The following is a 21,274-nucleotide window of genomic DNA, read 5'->3' as shown; positions in this document are numbered from 1 at the left end:
TCTTCTTCTCTGTCTAGTTTTCCACCAGAGCCTTAAATTCTTTAAACCTTTCAAAGACTTCATATTTCTTCCTAAGGAAATATATCCATGTATTCCTCAATAATTCATATATAAATGATACATAGTACACAGACTTACCCATTGATGGAACCGACACAGGTCCAAACACATCACTGTGCACAAGCTCTAATATCTATTTCATCCTCTTAGCACCAAAGGGGAAACTCACCTAATTCTACTTTCGATACACACAATTTTCACATAAATAAAAATCAAAAGAGAAATTAAACATACCTTCTACCATACCATTAGCATGAAGTATTGGAAGTCCCTTCTCTCCAATATGTCCAAGCCTTTGATACCATAGCATGGTCTTTTCTCCAAAGACCACTAGATTTTCTGCTCCATTTTCAAGAACCACAAGACTGTTGCACCCATCAATAAAAGTGCTACCTTGAATCTTATACAGAGTTCCAATCCGAACTCCCCACTTCAATACCAGTTCTCCCCAAACCATCTTGCAGGTATCTTTCTCAAACACCATTTTTACACATGCATCCTCCATCTTGCTTACAGAAATCAAATTTCTGGCCAATGCAGGAATATGCAGAACACCCGAAAGTGTTTTAATCCTTCCACCTTCCAACTTCAACTTGAATTTTCTATGACCGACAATTCTAGCCTTCCTTTCATCCCCTAAGAAGACATCACCACCATCGTATTTATCATACTCACAGAACCACTCCCTATGGGGATTTAATTGAAAGGATGCACCTAAGTCAATTAACCATGCCTCATGATCTACATGTGTACTTGAAGAAGAAACCAAAGTACACATCCCTACCTTCATCTGAGGTGGTTTTTGCCTCTACAGAAGGAGCATCATTAGATCCCTTTCCTTTCTCAAGAGATTTAGATCTATATTCCTTTTTGAAGTGCCCTTCCTTTTCGCATTTCCAGCACACCTTTACAAGTTTTCCTAGAGATTTAGATCCCCCTCTAGATTTAGATCTCCCACTCGAGGATTTATTTTTGTTTTTATTCTAGGAACATCCTCGTACAGAAAAGGCATCACCATTTTGGCCCTCCATAGTTTTCTATCTCATCTCCTCCGACAGCAAGGATGAGACTATTTCATCAAACTGTAAGGCAGTCACATTGCTACCTATTGCAACAACCACACTATCTCATGAATCTGGTAGAGAACACAACAAACTGATGCACTTATCTTCATCTGAATTTTTTATATCAATAGATAACAACTGGATTACCATAATATTAAATGCGTTCAGATGCTCTGTCATTGAGTCTCCATCCTTCATCCTCAGGTTATACTTCTTTTTCTATAGGAACAGTTTATTCACTAGAGACTTAGATTGGTACAAAATCCCTAACTTGTCCCACAAAGCCTTCGTCGAAGCTTCCCCTGATAAATTCAACAATATTGAATCTAAGATACACAACCATACTGTGATCTTTGTCTTTCGATATAAATTCTTCCAGTCTTCATCGAACATTGTTGTTTGTTTAGTACTCGGATCTACCGTGATCCACTGATCTTTATCCACCAGCAAATCCTCCATCTTGAGTTTCCATAACTCAAAACTCTAACCATTGAATTTCTCGAACTCTATCTTTCCACTGCTCACCATCTTCTCTCACAACAAGAAGTGATCCCACAAATCTCCCACTGAACAGGGTCTACCACAGGCCCGAGCAAAACCCCTTAGCAGCAAAGGCGTCCCCTTGAAGCTTAAACTACTCTGATACCAAATGTAGGTTTTAACCTCGTACATAAATTACCTATATATGAATTCTAAAAATAGAAAATAAACAATGGCGAGAGCATAAAACATAAAACAAATATACACAGATATTTTTCCCGAGATCCCAAACCTGGGATTACCAGATTGATTTTTCATTATATTCCTTTCAATGTTACAATACATATATATACATGTCGAAGCATCCATAAACCCCAATCCATTAACCCTTGATTAGAACATAACCATAGTTCCCTTGACCAGATCTACAAAAAAACTATGGACAGAAAACCATCATGCCCAAAACCATGTACAAAAACCATGCACAAAACCATAGGTAGTTTTTCCCACCTAATATAGGGTCCAAAAAAAAATTCCCTGGGGAGTTGCCCCAGACTCCATAGATGGGGGCTACTACCCCCCCTGCTACACCTAGCGCAACGAACTAGGGAACTACCCCCCCATGGGGCTAGGCATCAAGGTTCTAGTTTATTTTTTTTTTCGAACCCATAGTATGTGGACCATGGTTTTGTATTAATGAAATATATATAAGAAGATGTAATGCTTTTTCGAAAGGAGACAAATGTTGATACATTGATCATACTTTTTGTCTTTAGTCTGTATTTTGGGCCTTAAAGAAAGGCTCTGTAGCTGAGTACGCGGAGGCCTAGGAAGAGTCTGTAGCTAAGTGCGCAGACCACCTGCAGCTGGGTGCACATGTCGAAGAAATTATATGTATTGAAATATCTATCTTAATAAAGAAGAAGGAGTTTGGTGAAGTCTTGTGTATCTGTATTCATAATATTTGTTCATATGTATTGTTAGGCATGCTTTTTACTTATTTATGTGAAAGAATATGTGTTATATTTTTCTTTGATATGTTTATATAATAAGTGAAAATCTGCGAAGTAAGATAATAGTGTGAAGTCTTTTATGAATGTGAAATAGTAGATAAGTCTAAAACATAAAAGAATACATGGAAACGTAGTGCAGTATCCCTCTGGCTACAGAAACCTGGTTCTACAACCTCCGATAACCACTTCGGATGAGAATGCGATTTGCTTACAAGTTGTTGCCAAAAGGGCCAGTGGTTGAGTGTTTTGTTGGTGCGTAGTACATTTTGAACCTGGGTCGAAGCCCCTTAAGCCAAAAAATGGTTTTGTTGCCAGGACTAGGTTCTATTTGAGGGATATGTTTTGGCATCCTTCGAAGAAGGAAATCTAGGAGTGGATTGAACAAAAAGAGCAAGAATTTGCAGTTCAAGAAAATAGAAATCGTGACTGTCGACTGAAGCCTGGTTGTAGAATTATCTCTTTATAGAACAACACGAGATCTTATTCGCAACATTTTCTAATAAATTATATGAATTGGAATCAAAGCTGACTGAGCATAAGGCTTGTTTCAAAAACAACAAACATACTGTGTGGAGCCCTGAATTGATACAGTGACTAAGGAATACTAACAACAGTTTCTCAAGAGTGGTTGATTTTTTTATTGATAGTATCCTGGGAGGATTTATTACTGAATTCACAATAGACACGAATATATCTTACAGTGAGGCTGAGCAAAGATTTTTCAAGGGTCCATGAGGTAAGTACTTAAATTCTTTAAAGTTGTGGATTAAAATGCTTTTGTGTGAAAAGGGCATACTACGAATGCAGTCAAATTAATGTTTGGATGAAGAGGAAATAAGTCTGAACCAAGACCAAGGTCTACTTGAAGTGGAAAGTGATATAGAGTAGATCGTGAACCAAATAAATTTACTGATACAGACTATAGTCCCTTGTTAGGTGGGTCTAAGAGTTAAGAAGAAGGAAGTAACCCTGCAACCCTACAATATTCCCCCTCCCATCCTAAAGGTGCATCGAAGTTAGGAGTTGAGAAAAATAAGGGCATCTTTGGGATTCCCCATCCATCTACTCCCCTTACCCACCACCCCCTCCCCCTAATCACCCCCCTGCCCTCCCCATAACTACCCGAGAAGAAAAATGGGCAATGACATTAAGCTGCCTATCTTTAGAGGACTTCGATCAAAGGATCCTAACCAATTCTAGTTTGTAGCTGATGCAGTATGGAAAGCAAGACAAATCATTGACAAAGATGTAAATAAGGTGCAACTCATCACGATGCTGCGAGAAAGAGAATTGACATGGTACATGAATTATTTTGCAACTAATTAGGCTGCTTCATTGGATGATATTAAGAAAGTGCTAATATCAAAATTCAAGAAGCCGAAATCATAATCACAGTGCATTATGAAGCTAAAGGAAATCAAGCAGACGGCTACTGAGTCTGTGTGGAAGTTGAATCAACAATTCAAGGTGTTAATGGGGCAAGTAAGCTTTAACATGCCCCCAAAACAACATAAAGAATGGTTTATAGCTATGTTGCTACCACATATCAGGTTACCCTTGACACAGCAGAAGATAACAAATCAAGTCGAGGCATTGGAGATTGCAATGAAGCTAGAAGCCTCGCCAATTAGAGATACTCATGCAAAAGTACAAAAAATTTAGAGTCAGCTAGCAAATTTGACCTTGGAATTGCAAGATCTCAAGAAAGGTAAAGAAATGAAATCAGAAGTATGGTGTACAAAATGCAAAGCAGAGGGCCATTATAAGGATCAATGCCCTACATTCAGAGATTACTTGGCAAGTGGAGCACCTAATCTAGTAAACCCAGGATCAAGTTTGTGGTGAGAGATTTGTAGAATGAGAGACGAAAATAGCTCTGAAGATTGTTATTTATTGCATAAGTATGTGCAAACCCCAAAGTAGTTGTTTTGTAACTTTTGTAAATCTGTGGGCCATGATGAGAGAAATTGTCTAAGTTATGACTTGATCATAGAGCGCACTGTTGATGCTTATAGACTATAAGTTGAAGGACATACACATGAGGATCTAGGCCAGCATGTTGGTCGAGGAGGATTCCAATGACGAGGACGAGGACCTGGTCGAGTACGTGGCTAGATTATCTATTATAACTATGGACAAGAAGGACACTTCGCAAGAGACTGTCAAAACCCAAATACAACCTATAGCTATTGCAAATATTTTGATCACGTAATAGAATAATGTCTCATCCTTATCACGTAGATGCAAGAGAAAAGGAACCAAAATCCCACAATAAATATTCAAATGATGATCGTTGAGCCAAGGAAGGATGAAGCATGCATCAACATCATAATAATGAGTGGAGCTATGACGAGAAAAGATAAAGGTAAGAAGAAAGTAGAAGCGACATGGGAAAGAAAGACCACAGAAAAGGCCCCTGGGTTTAGTATCCAAAAGGAAAAAGAAACTTTCATGGGAGCAAAGTGAAGCTTTTGTTGGGTTGTGTTATATTCTTTCCATGTAGTTAACAAGGGGTTTGAGGGGCACTCATAACCCCACTTTATGGGGTCTGGGGCAGCACCCCGAAAAATTTTGGTTTTGGACCCTATGTTAGGTTGGGCGGACCCACCTATGGTTTTGTGCATGATTTTTGCACATGTTTTTTGGACACGATGGTTTTCGGTCCATGGTATTGGACATGATGGTTTTCAGTCCATGGTATTGCATGCTTCGGCATGTATAAATATGTATTATAACATTGAAAGGAACATAATGAAAAATCAAGTTGGTAGTCCCGGTTTTGGGATCCAGGGGAAAATCTCTGTGTATATGTGCTTTATGTGTTCTGCTCTCGCATTAATTTATTTTCTATGTTTTAGAATTCGTATGTAGGTAATTTCTGTACAGGGTTAAAACCTACATTTGGGATCAAAGCAGATTTGGCTTCAAGGGGACGCCTTTGTTGCTGAGGGGTTTTGCTCGAGCCTATGGTAGACCCTGTTTAGTGGGAGATCTGTGAGATCGATTTTGGTGGTGAAAGAAGATGGCGAGCAGTGGAAAGATAGAGATCAAGAAATTTAATGGTCAGAGTTTTGAGTTGTGGAAACTCAAGATGGAGGATTTGTTGGTGGATAAAGATCAGTGGATCGCGGTAGATCCGGGTGCTAAACCAACGGGAGTGTCCAATGAAGAATGGAAGAAGTTGGATCAGAAGGCAAAGAGCACAATACAATTATGTGTCTCAGATTCAGTATTGTTGAATGTATCACGGGAAGCTACAGCAAAGGCTTTGTGGGACAAGTTAGGGACTCTGTACCAATCTAAGTCTCTGGTGAATAAACTATTCCTACGGAAAAAGCTGTATAACCTAGAGATGAAAGATGGAGACTCAGTGACAGAGCATCTGAACGCATTTAATACTGTGGTAAGTCAGTTAGCATCTGTTGAAATTGAAATTTTAGATGAAGATAAGTGCATCATTTTGTTTTGTTCCCTACCAGATTCGTGGGATAGTCTGGTTATTGCAATAGGTAGCAATGCAACTGCCTTGTAGTTTGATGAAATAGTCTCAGCCTTGCTGACGGAGGAGATGAGATGGAAAAATATGCAGAGCCAAAATGGTGATGCCTTGTATTTACGAGGACGGTCCCAAAACAGAAACAAAAATAAGTCATCGAGTGGGAGATCTAAATCTAAAGGGAGATCTAAAACTCCAGGAAAACTTGTAAAGGTGGTGTGCTGGAAATGCGGAAAGGAAGGCCACTTCAAAAGGGATCGTAGATCTAAAGCTCCTGACAAAGGAAAGGGATCTAATGAGGCTCCTTCTGCAGAGGCAAAAACCACCTCAGATGAAGGTGGGGATGTGTACTTGGCTTCTTCAAGTACACATGTAGATCACGAGGCATGGTTGATTGACTTAGGTGCATCCTTTCACTTCACTCCCCATAGAGAGTGGTTCTGTGAGTATGAGAAATATGATGGTGGTGATGTCTTCTTGGGGGATGGAAGGAAGGCTAGAATCATTTGTCGTGGAAAAGTAAAGTTGAAGTTGCAAGGTGGAAGGGTTAGAACACTTCTGGGTGTTCTGCATATTCCTGCATTAGCCAGAAATCTGATTTCTGTTAGTAAGATGGATGATGTAGGTGTAAAAATAGTGTTCGAGAAGGATACCTGCAAGATGGTTTGGGAAGCACGGGTATTGATGCAGGGAGATCGGATTGGAACTCTGTACAAGCTGCAAGGTAGCACTGTTGTTGATGGGTGCAACAGTTCCGTGGTTCCTAAAAGTGGAGCAGAAAATCTAGTCTCTGGAGAAAAGACCATGTTGTGGCATCAAAGGCTTGGACATATTGGAGAGAAGGTCCTTCGAATACTTCATGGTAAAGATATGGTAGAAGGTATGAATAATAGCTCTCTGGATTTTGATTTCTGTGAAAATTGTGTATACGGGAAGAAGAATCGGGTGAGTTTCCCCTTTGGTGGTAAGAGGGCAAAACATATATTAGAGCTTGTGCAAAGTGATGTGTTTGGACCTGTGAAGGTTCCATCTTTAGGTAAGTCTGTGTACTATGTATCATTTATAGATGACTTCTCAAGGAATACATGGATATATTTCCTTAAGAAGAAATCTAAAGTCTTTGATAGGTTTAAAGAATTTAAGGCTCTAGTGGAAAACCAGACAGACAAGAAGATAAAGGTGCTAAGGACAGATAATGGTGGAGAGTTTTGTAGTAAGGAATTTGAAGAATTCTGCAAGAAGTGTGGCATAGCATGGTAGAAGACTACTCCATATACACCTCAGCAAAATGGAGTTGCAGAAAGAATGGACAAGACGTTGATGGAAAGGGCAAGAAGCATGCTCAGTGGTGTTGAGTTAGGACAGGAATTCTGGGCAGAGGCGGTGGATACTGCATGTTACCTGGTCAACAGGTCACCTTCATCAGCGTTGGAGGATAAGACTCCATAAGAGGTATGGACTGGTAAGAAACCCTCTCTTTCACATCTGAGGTTATTTGGATGTGATGCATATGTACATGTTCCAAAAGAGAAAAGAACAATGTTGGATAGTAAATCTGAAAAGTGCATCTTTATTGGGTATAAGGATGGTTTAAAAGGTTATAAGCTTTGGAACCCAGTAACAAGGAAGGTTATGTACAGCCGAGATGTGGTGTTTAGAGAGGTGAAAGATGTCATTAAACATGAAGTCCAACCAAAGGAACCCGAGAAGATAGAGTTTGAGCTAAAGGAGGAAGAATCAGACTCTACAGCAGAGAACGAATCAAAACATGAAGAGCCACAAACTCTGGCTGTGAGAAGATCAATTCGAGAAAGAAGGCAGCCAGAAAGGTATATTCCATCTGCTTTCTATTCAAATTTTGCTTTGTCTGTTACTGATGATGATCCCAGAACTGTGAAGGAAGCAGTGGATTCAGAGGATGGAAAACTCTGGAAAGAGGCCATGGTTGATGAAATGGCATCTTTACACAAAAATGAGACTTGGGATCTGGTGGAGTTTCTGGCTGGAAGGAAACCCATTGGCAGCAAATGGGTGTTCAAAAAGAAGACAAATGCAGAAGGAAAAGTGGAGAAATATAAAGCTCAATTGGTAGCAAAAGGTTATTCCCAGGTGCCGGGAATTGATTTTGGTGATATTTTTTCTCCTGTTGCCAAGGTAACTTCTATTAGATTACTTTTATTTATTGCTGCTACTTTTAATTTTGAGGTAGAACAGATGGATGTGAAGACAACATTTCTTCACAGGGATCTGGAAGAGGAGATCTACATGAAGCAACCTGAAGTCTTTACGGTGAAGGGTAAGAAAGAACTGGTATGTAAGTTAAAGAACTCTCTATATGGGTTAAAACAATCACCAAGGATGTGGTATCAGAAATTTGATACATTTATATGGGGACTTGGCTTCACCAGAAGCAAAGCAGATCACTGTGTGTATTTTAAATTAATTGGTGACCGTGTTATTTATCTGGTCTTGTATGTGGATGATATGTTGTTGGTTGGAAATGACAAAGAAGTTATCCAGGATTTGAAGACCCAATTGTCCTCCAAATTCGACATGAAAGATCTTGGTGCTACAAACTATATTTTGGGCATGGAAATTAAAAGATCTCAGGCAGAGAGGAAGCTTTGGTTAAACTAGAGGGAGTATGTCGAGACAATATTGCAGAGGTTTAATATGCAGGATAGTAAGCCGGTGAAGGTTCCTATTCCTGTAGGTGTGAGGTTATCTACTGAACAGTGTCCCAAGACACAAGAAGAGGAAGAGGACATGTCCTGTGTTCCATATGCAAGTGTAGTTGGTAGCCTAATGTATGCAATGGTCTATAATAAACCAAACATTGCACATGCAATGGAAGTATTGAGTAGGTTTATGTCAAAACCAGGGAAGGAGCACTGGATAGCAGTGAAGCGGGTTTTCAGGTATTTGTGTGGCACTAGTGATTATGGCTTGTGCTACCAAGGAAGACCAGGATTGGACAGAGTGTTGGATATTCATGGCTTTGTTGATGCACACTGGGCTGGAGATCTAGATCAGAGAAGATCTACAAGTGGGTATGTATTTAACCTATTTGGAGGTGCAGTCAGTTGGATGAGTAAGAAACAATCTGTAATGGCACTATCAACTACAGAGGCAGAATACATGGCAGCCACTCATGCAAGCAAGGAAGTAATTTGGTTGCAGAGATTGTGTTCAAGTATGGGGTTAGTACAGGAAGATATAAGGATAGACTGTGACAGCCAAAGTGCAATTTTCTTGGAAAAGAACCCCGCATATCATTCTAAGACAAAGCACATTGATGTTCAGTATCACTTTGTGAGGGATATGATAGAAGACAAAAAGGTGTTACAGGTTAAGGTGGACACTTCGAAGAATACTAAAAATTCATTGACAAAATCTGTGAGCTCTTGGTGTAGAGAGACAATGGGCATTTCAGGACTGGAAAAATGACTAAGCTCTCTTGTGGCCCCCTGTGGAAAGAAAACAACAAGTGGGAGAATGTTGGGTTGTGTTATATTCTTTCCACATAGTTAACAGGGGGTTTTAGGGGCACCCGTAACCCCACTTTATGGGGTCTGGGGCAGCGCCCCGGCAAATTTTGGTTTTGGACCCTATGTTAGGTTGGGCGGACCCACCTATGGTTTTGTGCATGATTTTTGCACATGTTTTTTGGACGCGATGGTTTTCGGTCCATGGTATTGGATGCTTCGGCATGTATAAATATGTATTATAACATTGAAAGGAACATAATGAAAAATCAAGCTGGTAGTCCCGGTTTTGGGATCTAGGGGAAAATCTCTGTGTATATGTGTTTTATGTGTTCTTCTCTCACATTATTTTATTTTCTATGTTTTAGAATTCGTATGCAGGTAATTTCTGTACAGGGTTAAAACCTACAGCTTCAAGGATTCTAGGGCTTCAACATCTAGTTCACAACCGAAGTTAATGCTAAAGAAGGACTAGGACAAAGTGTCTACTCTGACGTAAGAATTAGATCTAAGTATTTTGAAGTCGTTTTTACAGACTTGCATGAAGTTGTTGAGGAATCAGAAGGTTGTCAAAGGACTCCAGGAGTTGATAGATTCCTGCATTGATAAAGAGGTATCACAAAGCAATCTGCGCGCTATAAACGATTTACATCGACATAAGAAGAGAACGGGTAAAGAAATGAGATTAACTGCGCAGATCAGAGAATATGATATCTATCAAGTAATCCTGGATTTAGGATCTTAGCCAACATGTTACCTAATAAAACTTAGGAGTCAATGGGAAGACTGAAGTTGTAATGGTCACCAATACAGTTGAGGATGGCTAACCAACAGAAGATCGTCCCTATGGGAAGGTTACCTGACATCATACTAGACATCAAAGGAGTCCAAACCGTTGCAAACTTTGAAGTGATTGAAATTATAGATGATAGAAACCCTTATCTGGCACTGCTTGGGTTAGAATGGGCTTTTGATAATTTAGTGATAATCAATTTGAAGAAGAGATGAATGGTGTTCGAAAAAGATGATATGAGGGTCACTGTCCCTCTAGACCCCTCATAAGGAGTGTGCTATACAGAGCTTGTCTGGGATGAGTACTGCGACGCAAATGTCAACAACATTTATTAGATAAAAACTAAGGAGGAAAATTGGATTAATCCCACTGCATATGGAAAATTGGACTGGGAACAAGACAGTTCTTGTACTTTAGATTTCGAGGAAGAACTGGAAAATTGGAAGAACAATTTATATGAAGTTTCTACCACAAAATCATTGCGCTACATAACTTCTGAGTTATGTGATCTGCCTTATTATGATGGGATCAGAGATGTAAGCCTGTCTCTTGATGAATATGAAAGAGAAATACCAGAAGAATAGATGTTGCAAGATTTAGATGTAGCCCTAAAGGCTACACCTGCTAGATGGTGGGGTAATCATAAAAGAAATATAGCAAATTGGTAGTAGTGTCGAAGATTAATGTGGATCAGGTTTGGCTTAATTGACATAGAAATAGAAGTAAAGTATGATGGTAAGGTTGATCCCTGGGAGAAAATTCATCATTGCACTTTAGTTTGGAATGAAATTCCAAAACAAGAGTGGGTATATGGGTTTATCCACACATTAGAAACGATTCCTATGAATTGGTATCTTGAAACAAAACTGCGACACAAAACTGCGAACTGGATAGATTTGGTTGAAGGGTTCAGGCTAACATTCAGTTTGAAGATGATTTTCCATGTGTAGAATCAACTCTTTAGGTAATCAAAACAAAAAAAATTGAGAATAAAGATCTGTTAACTTGGTAGCATGATTGGGTTGCACGGTTACAAAATGCATTGGAATGTTATAATATCACTACCGAAGAAGATGAAGATTCACGCAAAATCGATATACCAAAATCAAAGGATATCATGAAGTTACTAGACCAAAATTAGAAATATTGGATATAACACAGCCAACAAAAACACAGAAATTGAATATTGGGACAGAGGAAGACCTGAAGTTCGCGGTGATTGGAGACTATTGGGACGCATATATAGTTAGTAAAATCACGAAGATGCTAGATGAATACCAGGAGCTATTCCCTACAAAGTTTTCATAAATGAAGGGAATATTAGGGGACCTAGGAGTTATGAGGATCCCTCTGAAACCTAATGCAAAGCCAGTGAAGCAAAGACCCTATAGGTTGAATCTGAAATACAAGGAAAAGGTGAAGGAAGAACTAGACAAAATGCTAGCAGCAGAGATCATCGAACCTGTCGAAGATTCTGAATGGGTAAGTCCCATGATAGAGGAAAATAATACTAAAGGAGAGATCATAATTTTTGTTGACTTGAGGAAACTAAATGATGCGTGTGTGCACGACCCTTTCCCTACACCATATACAAACGAAGTATTGGACAATGTAGGAGGTCACGAGGCCTATTCTTTCACATATGGCTTTTCAAGTTACCATTAGATCAAATTGCACCAAAAGATAGACATAAGACATATTTTTCAATAGAGTGGGGCTCATTTTAGTACACGGTGATACCTTTTGGCTTGAAAAATGTGCCTGCCATATTTTCCAGAGTTGTAGTCGCAGCATTTAAGGAGTACATACATAAATTCTTGGAAGTTTACTTCGATGATTGGACAATCTTTGGGCTATTAAATAAGAATATTGCAAGCTTAATTCTTATGCTAGATACATGTAGGCAGCATCAAATTTCACTTAACCTGAAGAAGTGTATATTTTGTGTGCCTTTTGGCATACTCTTAGGGCATATTGTGTGCAAACAGGGTTTGCTGGTGGATCCTGCGAAGATGGCAGCCATTGTGAACTTGCTAGCACCGAAAATAGTGAGACAACTACGCATGACTCTTAAACACATTGGCTATTACAAAAAGTTTATAAAGGGGTATATAGAGATAACTGCGCCAATGGAGAAGTTATTAGAGAAAGATGTCACTTTTAAATGGTACAAAGAATATCAGAAGAGTCTGAATATACTGAAGGGGAAGATGGTAACTGCGTCGATCTTAGTTTTTCCAGACTGGAATAAGGAATTTCATGTACATATCGATGCTTCTTGCATAGTGTTGGGTATAGTGCTGACACATCCACGAGCAGACGAAGTTGATCACCACATAGCTTTTGCAAGCATAAAATTATCTAAGGTGGAAAAGAACTATACTACAATAGAAAGAGAAGGGTTAGCATATGGTCTATGCATTATAGAAGTTCAGGCACTACTTGTTGGGAGCACATTTCAAGATGTTCATTGATCACTTTGCGCTAAAATATTTAGTGAATAAGCCTATTTTAGGAGGAAAAATTTGTTGATGGTTTTTGTTGTTCAGGAGTATGATTTTGAGGTTGTAGTCAAGCTAGGAATATTGAATTTCGGGCCCGATCATTTGTTGAGGTTGGAGACAAGAGAAGAACCCACTAGTATCGAAGATAACCTACCCGATGCACAATTGTTCACAATGAAGTTCGTAAATGATCACTTCCCAAATATTATTTAGTTTCTGGCCATAGGAATGGTGCTCGTAGAGTACACTGCATAGCAAAAGGAGTTGGTGGTAAAAGCATCTGATTTCATGTTGATTACAATGCACTTGTACAAAATGGGATAGATTGAAATACTACTAAGATACATCCGAGAACATGAAAGGCAAATTATTCTCGCAGAAGATCATGGAGGAATCGTAGGTGGACGTTATACAGGAAAGGCCATTGCATAGAAAATCTTGAGAGTTGGGTTATGGTGGCCCATAGTACATAAGAATGAAAAAGATTTTTTTTGTGCATTTGATATATGTCAAAGAATAGGAAGTCCATCTAGAAGAGAAGAAATTCCATTAAATTCATAGGTGATGTTGCAAGCATTTGATAAGTGGGTTATTTCCTTTGTTAGACCTATTAACCCACCAAGAAAGAACACCAACACAAGATACATAATCACTGCAACTAATTATTTGACGAGGTGGGCCGAGGCATGACAAGTGAAGGATTGCAGTGCAGATACTACCGTGAAGTTCATTTTTGAATACATCCTATCCAAATTTGGGTGTCCAAAGATACTAATGAGTGACCAAGGCTCGCATTTCTTGAATCAGACTATTGAGGCATTGACTGAATATTTTGAAGTACACCATCAGAAAATTACCCCATATCACCCTCAAATGAATGGGACATTTGAAGCTTTCAATAAAATTCTGGAGAATGCACTCACAAAAGTGCATAATGTGAACATAAATGACTGGGATCTAAGTTTCCAGCGGTGTTGTGGCCATATAGGACAACATGAAAGAAATTGATAGGTCAGGCACCTTTTAGGTTGGTATATGGACAAGAAGCAGTCTTGCCTATGGAGTACATTGTGCCAAGTTTGAGAATTGCAGCTGTCACAAATATGGAAGACTCTGACATTATGAAGGAAAGGATAGTGCAATTTCTTGCCTTGGAAGAGGATAGGTTTACAGTAGGTTTTCACCAACAAGTACAAAAATCAAGGGAGAAATCCTAGCATGACAGGCACATCAAGAAATAGATATTACGGGAAGGAGATCTTGTATGATAGAAAATTCGTGAAGTTCCTGGGAAAATTTTAGATACATTGGTTAGGACTGTATATCATTAAACATGACTCTAATGGGGGTGCAGTTTAGCTCATGAAATTAAACGGTCAGCTGATTCTAGGACGAGTGAATGGTAGCATATTGAAGGTATACAAGGATGACTCTATCCCTAGAGCTTCACATTAAAATACAAAAGGAGAAGAGTCTTAGTGACACCTGCAGTTGAAAGTGGGCACTGGACTATAAACTACTCTACAGAAGGGGACTTCACCGAAGAAGGCTTCTACGCAATATTCAGGGGTGTGTCAAAGTCTGAAAGAACCGCACCAAAGGAGGATTACTGTGTAATATTCAGAAGTATGTCGAAGTTCAAAATATGATGAAGCGTAGATTACTATGTGATTGTCGAAGATAACCAGAAAAATATGACCGTTGGAAGGAAAATGCTACCACTAAAAGAAAGTTTCCATTAAAAGGCGCGGGAGAAACACATTTATAAAGTACAACTAGTCGAATATAGCACCATACTTTCATTAAATGAGAAAAATCTAAGCCAATCATGGGGTTCGAAATTCAAATTCTCTATAAAAGCCATGTCTCGTGCCACATTTTACAGTTTGTTGTCTAGATAATTTAGTTTATGAAATTACAACTAAGTGTGAGAGAAGTGAGTTAGCAGGTATCATGGAAGCATGGATTGGAAAAACCACAAAAGCGAGTGTACCCATGTCCCTAAGGCATTCAAGGTCGCTGAGAAAACAAGTAGTTATAGGAGAATAGTGCAAGAAAAGACCTAAACAAAGGCCAGTTGAAGGAGTAGAGCTAAGAACTTCCCCAATAAAGAAGACAACAAAGGACCAACAGACAAAGCCCAAGTAAGATAAGAAACCTAAGGAGAAGGTGAAGAAGCTAGTATAGTAGAAAGAACCAGAGGAAATCCATGATAGTGAGGAGGAAGCTGAGATGCCTTAGATGGAGACAAAGGGTTTCGAAATTCCCTCTGTGATGCCACCATATTTTCCACTGAGGAAACTGAGTGCCGAGCTAGTTAAGGACCTAAAGGACGTGAAGTTCAGCACGTTCATACCATTGCTACTGGAAAAAGTGTTGTTTTAAGGTGAAGTGTTGGGGAAAGTCACACAACTAAAAATGGAGGATTGGGATTTTAATGACAGAAGTAAATATTCGCAGTTCAAACCGAGCAAGTACCTACACCAGATCTATTATCTAGAAAGTAGAGTTATGAGATTGGAGTTGCACTGGTGGGTTGCAGGATTCCAAAGATCAGGCTTGTTAAACATGCTATATGTGGCATACTTCAGTACAAGCACATCCAACACAACCTATGTGTGACGGTTATTAGCATCGGTGCATGACGGAAGCCTCTAGTTGGGGATGAGGATCTTAATCGATGAAATATTAATATGGATGATTATAGACCTACCTCACCAAGGAAAGGACCTCATCGAAGAATTCGTTGGTAAGAACCAAGACAAGGCAATGGCACAGACCATCAAGGAGAAGTTTAGGATTATCAAGAAGTCATGCGGTTGTGATATCAATTCTATCAGCGACCATGGGGTGTGCTTCACCGCACACATTTTAGAAGGGAAAATAATGAGTAAATGCATAGCGAACAAAGTCCCTGTAACCTTGGCTTCTTTGGTTGTGCATTGTAGTGATGGGGTTATTTTCAACTAGGTCATGTACTTATGTAGGGAGATTTTGGAGAATTGTTTGGAAGCTCAGGAGCAAGGGAAAACATTTCATTATGCATGGTTGATCTTGATCACCGTGTTGATTACATGGAAGGATCCAGAGAACTCACAGTTTCCTCCCGTTGAAATAGATATATGTGAAGCTACGTAGTATGCCTCCTTATCGCATACCAAGGAGTCATTTTGTGTGCAGGAGAACAAAATTTTCTTTGTGCTATTGAGCATGGATTTGCACATGGTGGTGAACTAGTGTCTGAGGTTATCACCTAGTTTTTATGAGCAGTACCACAACATTGCAGCATTCAAGGTTGATTTTCACAGATTCTACATCAAGGCATGGAAGGATCCAACTAAGACATGGCACCCTCTACCATACTTGGCCACTAAAGACGACCTGCTCACAATAATACAGCAGTGGTTAGCCAAATGAATGACCCCAACCATAGACAACATTGAAGCAGCAAGAGGCACCACACAGCATGCGGGTCCAAGTAGAACAAACATAACAGGATATCCAAGACCCTCTCAGTGACGTAGATCCAACAGAGGAATTTCCATTTATCATCAAAAAGAGGGTACCTACAGTAACTACATCAAGTGGAATGAAGAAACATAAGGCGAGAAAATATAAGGGTGCAATATCGCTTGTCCTCACTAAGGGGGACATCAACGAGATTGGACAAAAGGTCCAAGAAGTAACAGCAGAGACCTAGAACAAGGTCGATGATCACTACAAAATGATCTTGACAGATGTGCAGCAAGGCATCACGGAGTTAAAGGTACTAGCATAGACAGCCAGACAACTGGCATAGATAGGTCAGCTACTACAGCTAGAGTGACAAATAGAAACAACGTTTAGAGTAAGGATTTTGCAGGTACCAGCTGGAGCATTGTAGTTTGAATGACCAGAGGATAGAGAATGAGAAAAAGCCTAGGAAAACATCAATATGAACATTGTTGCACTATCGATTGAAGTATTACATGAGCTCCATCAAAATATTACATATGAACTGAAGGAGCGAGAACAACACACTTCATTGTTAAGCATTCAAGTGGAAAAGGACAAAGATTCGCTGAAGAAGGAGCTTGATCAATTGATTAAGGAAAGGAATGGATCACGATAGCAACAACAGCAGTTAGAAAAAGTCATTGTAGATACTTGTAGCATAGTTCCTGACGTGAAGGTCCATGAAGAGGTGTCACAAGCAGAGAAGGTCACGAAGCTTGCCCTCGTCATAAGAGATTTAAATAATAAGCGCACAGAGATGAGGTTTGAGTATGGAGTAAATATTACTGAGCTGCAAATTCGACTACAACCAATCATGCCACTAGAAGTATGTGAGAAAAGGGAAAATAATTTTAAATATGCACTAAAAGGCATCTATGACACAATAGTAGACTATGCCAAACTACTAGATGAAACCATGTAGATTTGGACCTCATTATAGGAGGATCCAAACATTCACAGGATTGTTGAGGAGCTTCAGATGAAGCAAAAGTAGTTGGATGAAATACAGGCAAATGCGAAGACCTTACCAGTCTCGTAGAGGCTCGAAATGATCACTGAAGTAAAGAATCTCCAAAAGAAGATTGAAGACCTTCAGCGAAAGGAGAAGATTTTGATAGAAAGGACTCAACTGTGGCAGGATGAGTCCTTCCAGCTTTCATAGGCAGTTGGCAGTAATCTTACGAAGCTATGATGGAGGGAGAAAGAAGTGTTATAGAATATTGTCGGACCAACCATAGAGGCATTGTTGGAAGAAGTGCATCGAGAGGAGAAGTAGGTAGCATAAATACTTCAGCAGTATAATTATGCCTACATGAGCATCATAACAAATATTTGGGGCACAACAGCTAAGTGACTCAGGATGATTCACATGTGGGTCTGATGGGTGCAACCCAACTTGGTCTAGTTTTGGTCAAAGACTCTGCATTTTGTGGAGCGGAGCGCGTAGAGTCCGCGAATTTCTATTCACGACGCAATGTCTAGGGGATTTGGGTTGGGTCCAAGCCCCTCATTTTGTAATGTGTATCGAGATTTTAGTTCATTTTTTTTTCGAACACATAGTATGTGGACCATGGTTTTGTAGTAAGTAAATATATATAAGGAGATGTAATTCTTTGTTGAAGGGATTCATATGTTGATGAATTTATCATACTTTCTATCTTTAGTCTGTATTTTGGGTTGTAAAGAAAATCTCTACAACTGAGAGCATGGAGGCTTGGGAAGAGTCTGCAACTGAGTGTGCAAACCACCTACAGCTAGGTACGCAGGTCAAAGAAATTATATGTACTGAAAGATTTATCTTAATAACGAATAATAAGTTTGGCAAAGTCTTGTGTATCTGTATTCATAATATGTGTTCATATGTACTCATATGCATGCTTTTTACTTATTTATGCAAAAGAATACATGTTATATTGTTCTCTGATATGTTTATATAATAAGTGCAAATATTTGAATTAAGATAACAACGTGAAGTCTTTTATGAATGTGAAATAGCAGATAAGTCTAAAACATAAAATAATAGATGAACATCACAGCACAATATCCCTTTAGCTGCAAAAACCTAGTTCTACAACCTCCCATAACTGCTTCGGGTGAGACTGCGATCTGCTTACAGGTCAATACCGAAAGGGCCAGTGGTTGAGGGTTTTGTTGGTGCGCAGAACACTTTGAACCTAGGTCCAAGCCCCTTAAGCCAACAATTATTTCTAGCCACCATTGGACAAAGGACACCACTCCCAATTTCTCAAGCCACTACCTGAAGGATGTTGCTAAAGCCTGTCATAGAAAGCCACTACTTGCCTTACTGAAGGTGATGAGCCTCATCATTAGGTAATTATATGGGCCTTAATTCAGCTCCTAACTTAGTCAAACCAACTTTTCTCATAACTTATTACATGTTTTTTATTATATTTTGTTTATGAGGTGAGTTGGAGTTGGATATTATGCTTTGTGGTCTAATATGCATTGAATGCAGTATTAAAGGAGAAAACTAAGGAATTTTGGAAAATACCAAGGCCAAAACTCGAATGGGACAAGGGAAAGGGATTATAGGAGGTAAATCCTCCTCATTTACTACTCCTCCATTTGAATATTCCTCCATTCATCACATCAGCTTGAAGTGAAAACAACCAAATCATGAGGACTAGAAGGCAATCGATCAAGTGAGAGACAAAGAACCAATTTACCTTGAGTTGGGAGCCGAGCGTCCCTAAGTTTAAGGAATTCATTGGAGACTTCAGATGTATAAGTAGAGAGGCCTAGGATCTCAGTAGGATTTGGATTTTTTATTGTAAAACTCTACTCTATTTTCGAGTTGCAAAAGTTGTGACAATTCTTTTGATGTAATTTGATGTTTTGGTAATAAGAATGAGTTTTGTTTTGAGCCAGCATTGAGTTAACTCAGAGGGATGAAGCTCTTGGGTTATGGCCCAACCCTAGCAGCCAAGGCTCCTCTTTATTGTACATGTATGTTTAGTATAGATTCATAGCTTCATTGGTAATTTGCTCATTATATGCATTTCCATTACAAGTAGTGTAGATTAGATTGGTTGTGTGATAGTTTGCTTCCATTTGTGCGTTATTTCAAGTAGCAAGTTATCAAGGAGAAAACAGATCACCACAAGGTTGTTAGCAGGTGTCTTGGCCTCACTTCCTCCCTCTGGGAACATGACTTGAGGAAGGGACACTTAAGCAACCCCAAAAACATAGATTTCCAGTTCTTTTATGAGCTATGGAGTTTATTGTCTTTAATTTAGTATTTGGTTAATGTTGCAAGGTATATTTCATTGTCATCCTTTTCATCTCCATTTCTTTAGTAGATCTCACTCATGCTTTCATTCCTTTCAGCAATTTTCTTCATGCATAGTATAGGCAGATGACTCATTAATTCTGCTTTTCTAGTTTATGAAAATGTATCTTGTTGCATAGATTTTTGGAAGACACACATGTTTTATCCAGAGTAGGTGCTTCAGGACGAGACTAAGACTTCATAGCCAGTAGCAACCTTCCACTTCATCCACCTTATCCATCCCTTGTTTTCACCATCACCCTCACTAGTTTTTCATCATTTTTCATTGAAATTCTCCCAAACACATTGAGTGAATCTAGCCATATATCATCTTGGATATTGACTCCTGAATGATCCTAGACCTTCTAACACTCCATTCCACCCATCACACACCTTTCCTAAGCCTCCCATCACCTCCAACACCTCACATTTAGCTCTCAGTTGTATCCTGTAGGTTTCCTATAATTCCTACAGGATCATCCTGTAGGTTTCTAGTACATCCTGTAGGTTTTCCTAAAACGGCCTGTTTTGAGGCCGAATTGATGGAAAACCTCTAGGAAGTCACAAAAAGCCTCCTAGGGACCCTCCACACCATCCAACCACTTCATAAACCTTCTAGCCATCCTCAAACACCCTTAATCCACCTGTCACATCCACAAGAACAATTAGTTTGCATACTTGATTTTGCATAAAAAGACCAAAAAAGTGAAAACAGATTTAGTTTAGTTTCTTTACTTGAACATTAGTATTTTTTTATGCTTCTTACTTCTGCAACTTAGATAGTAGCATTTGTTTTATGTTGATTTAGCATTTCTTCTTAGCATAGCTTCTTAAATGGTTAATTAGGGTATGGTGTGGTTTAGCATTACATGTTGGCCTTCTCCATTACTGCAGTAGAGTAACTCTCTTATAGTAGATTTGACTTTCTTCCATCAAAGAATCAAGCTTCTTTCGACTCCATATAAGTCTCGCTTGGAACCCCAGTGGTATCTCACCAGTTGAACAGTGACAACAGGCACAACCATCACTTTTACTTATGCATACAACATTGTCACCTCCAAGTTTGTACGAACGTCAGGTTGATAAGTAAATATGGTAGCCCAGGAGTTGCAACATCCTTGCTGCAATACTGGTGCTCATCACTTTTTGGTGCTTTCTCCGGGGAGGTGTCTAAGTAGAATGTGATTACTGCTTTCTTTTCTTCTATTTCTTGTCTTAAATATTCTGCCATTAGTTTTTATCTGCAAAAGTGATCTAGTTGTTTCCTTTCTTTCATTTTGCGTTGTCTTCTTTCCTTTCCATTTTTACAAGTAAGATTTCAACTCAGCAAGTAGCTTTTTCATTCTATCAGTAATCTTCATTCAATCAGCAATTTCAATTCTACAAGTACTTTCCAAGTTTGAAAAAAATACAAAACCAAACCAAAAATATTTCCTTTCATGCCTCGTAGGAATAGGGACAACTTAGGGAAATTTTTTCTAAATACCCCCACTGCATCCAACAGCCAACCTTCTCTCTTCTTCGGTGGCTGTGAACTGGAGGAACCCTTAGGTGAGCAACCTAACATATTTGAAGAACCTATAGGGGAAGAAGAA

The 21,274-nt window shown here is 39.1% G+C and overlaps 1 protein-coding gene across 1 annotated transcript in view; it reads left to right on the top strand.

Annotated features, from left to right (window-relative positions):
• LOC149255174 (uncharacterized) overlaps window positions 1-12,865 on the top strand; it is a 150,873-nt gene extending 138,008 nt beyond the window's left edge. Inside the window, exon 6 of the mRNA XM_089454969.1 lies at window positions 12,380-12,865. Within this exon, the coding sequence (XP_089311095.1) occupies window positions 12,380-12,865 (486 nt within the window). The remainder of the gene's footprint in view (window positions 1-12,379) is intronic.
• The last annotated feature ends 8,409 nt before the right edge of the window (window positions 12,866-21,274 follow it).

Source organism: Pinus tabuliformis, chromosome 7, assembly GCF_031772625.1.
Source record: "Pinus tabuliformis cultivar Carrire ecotype Pingquan chromosome 7, CPIR1, whole genome shotgun sequence".
Taxonomy (NCBI): Eukaryota; Viridiplantae; Streptophyta; class Pinopsida; order Pinales; family Pinaceae; genus Pinus; species Pinus tabuliformis.
This window is presented reverse-complemented; position numbering and strand designations above follow the sequence as displayed.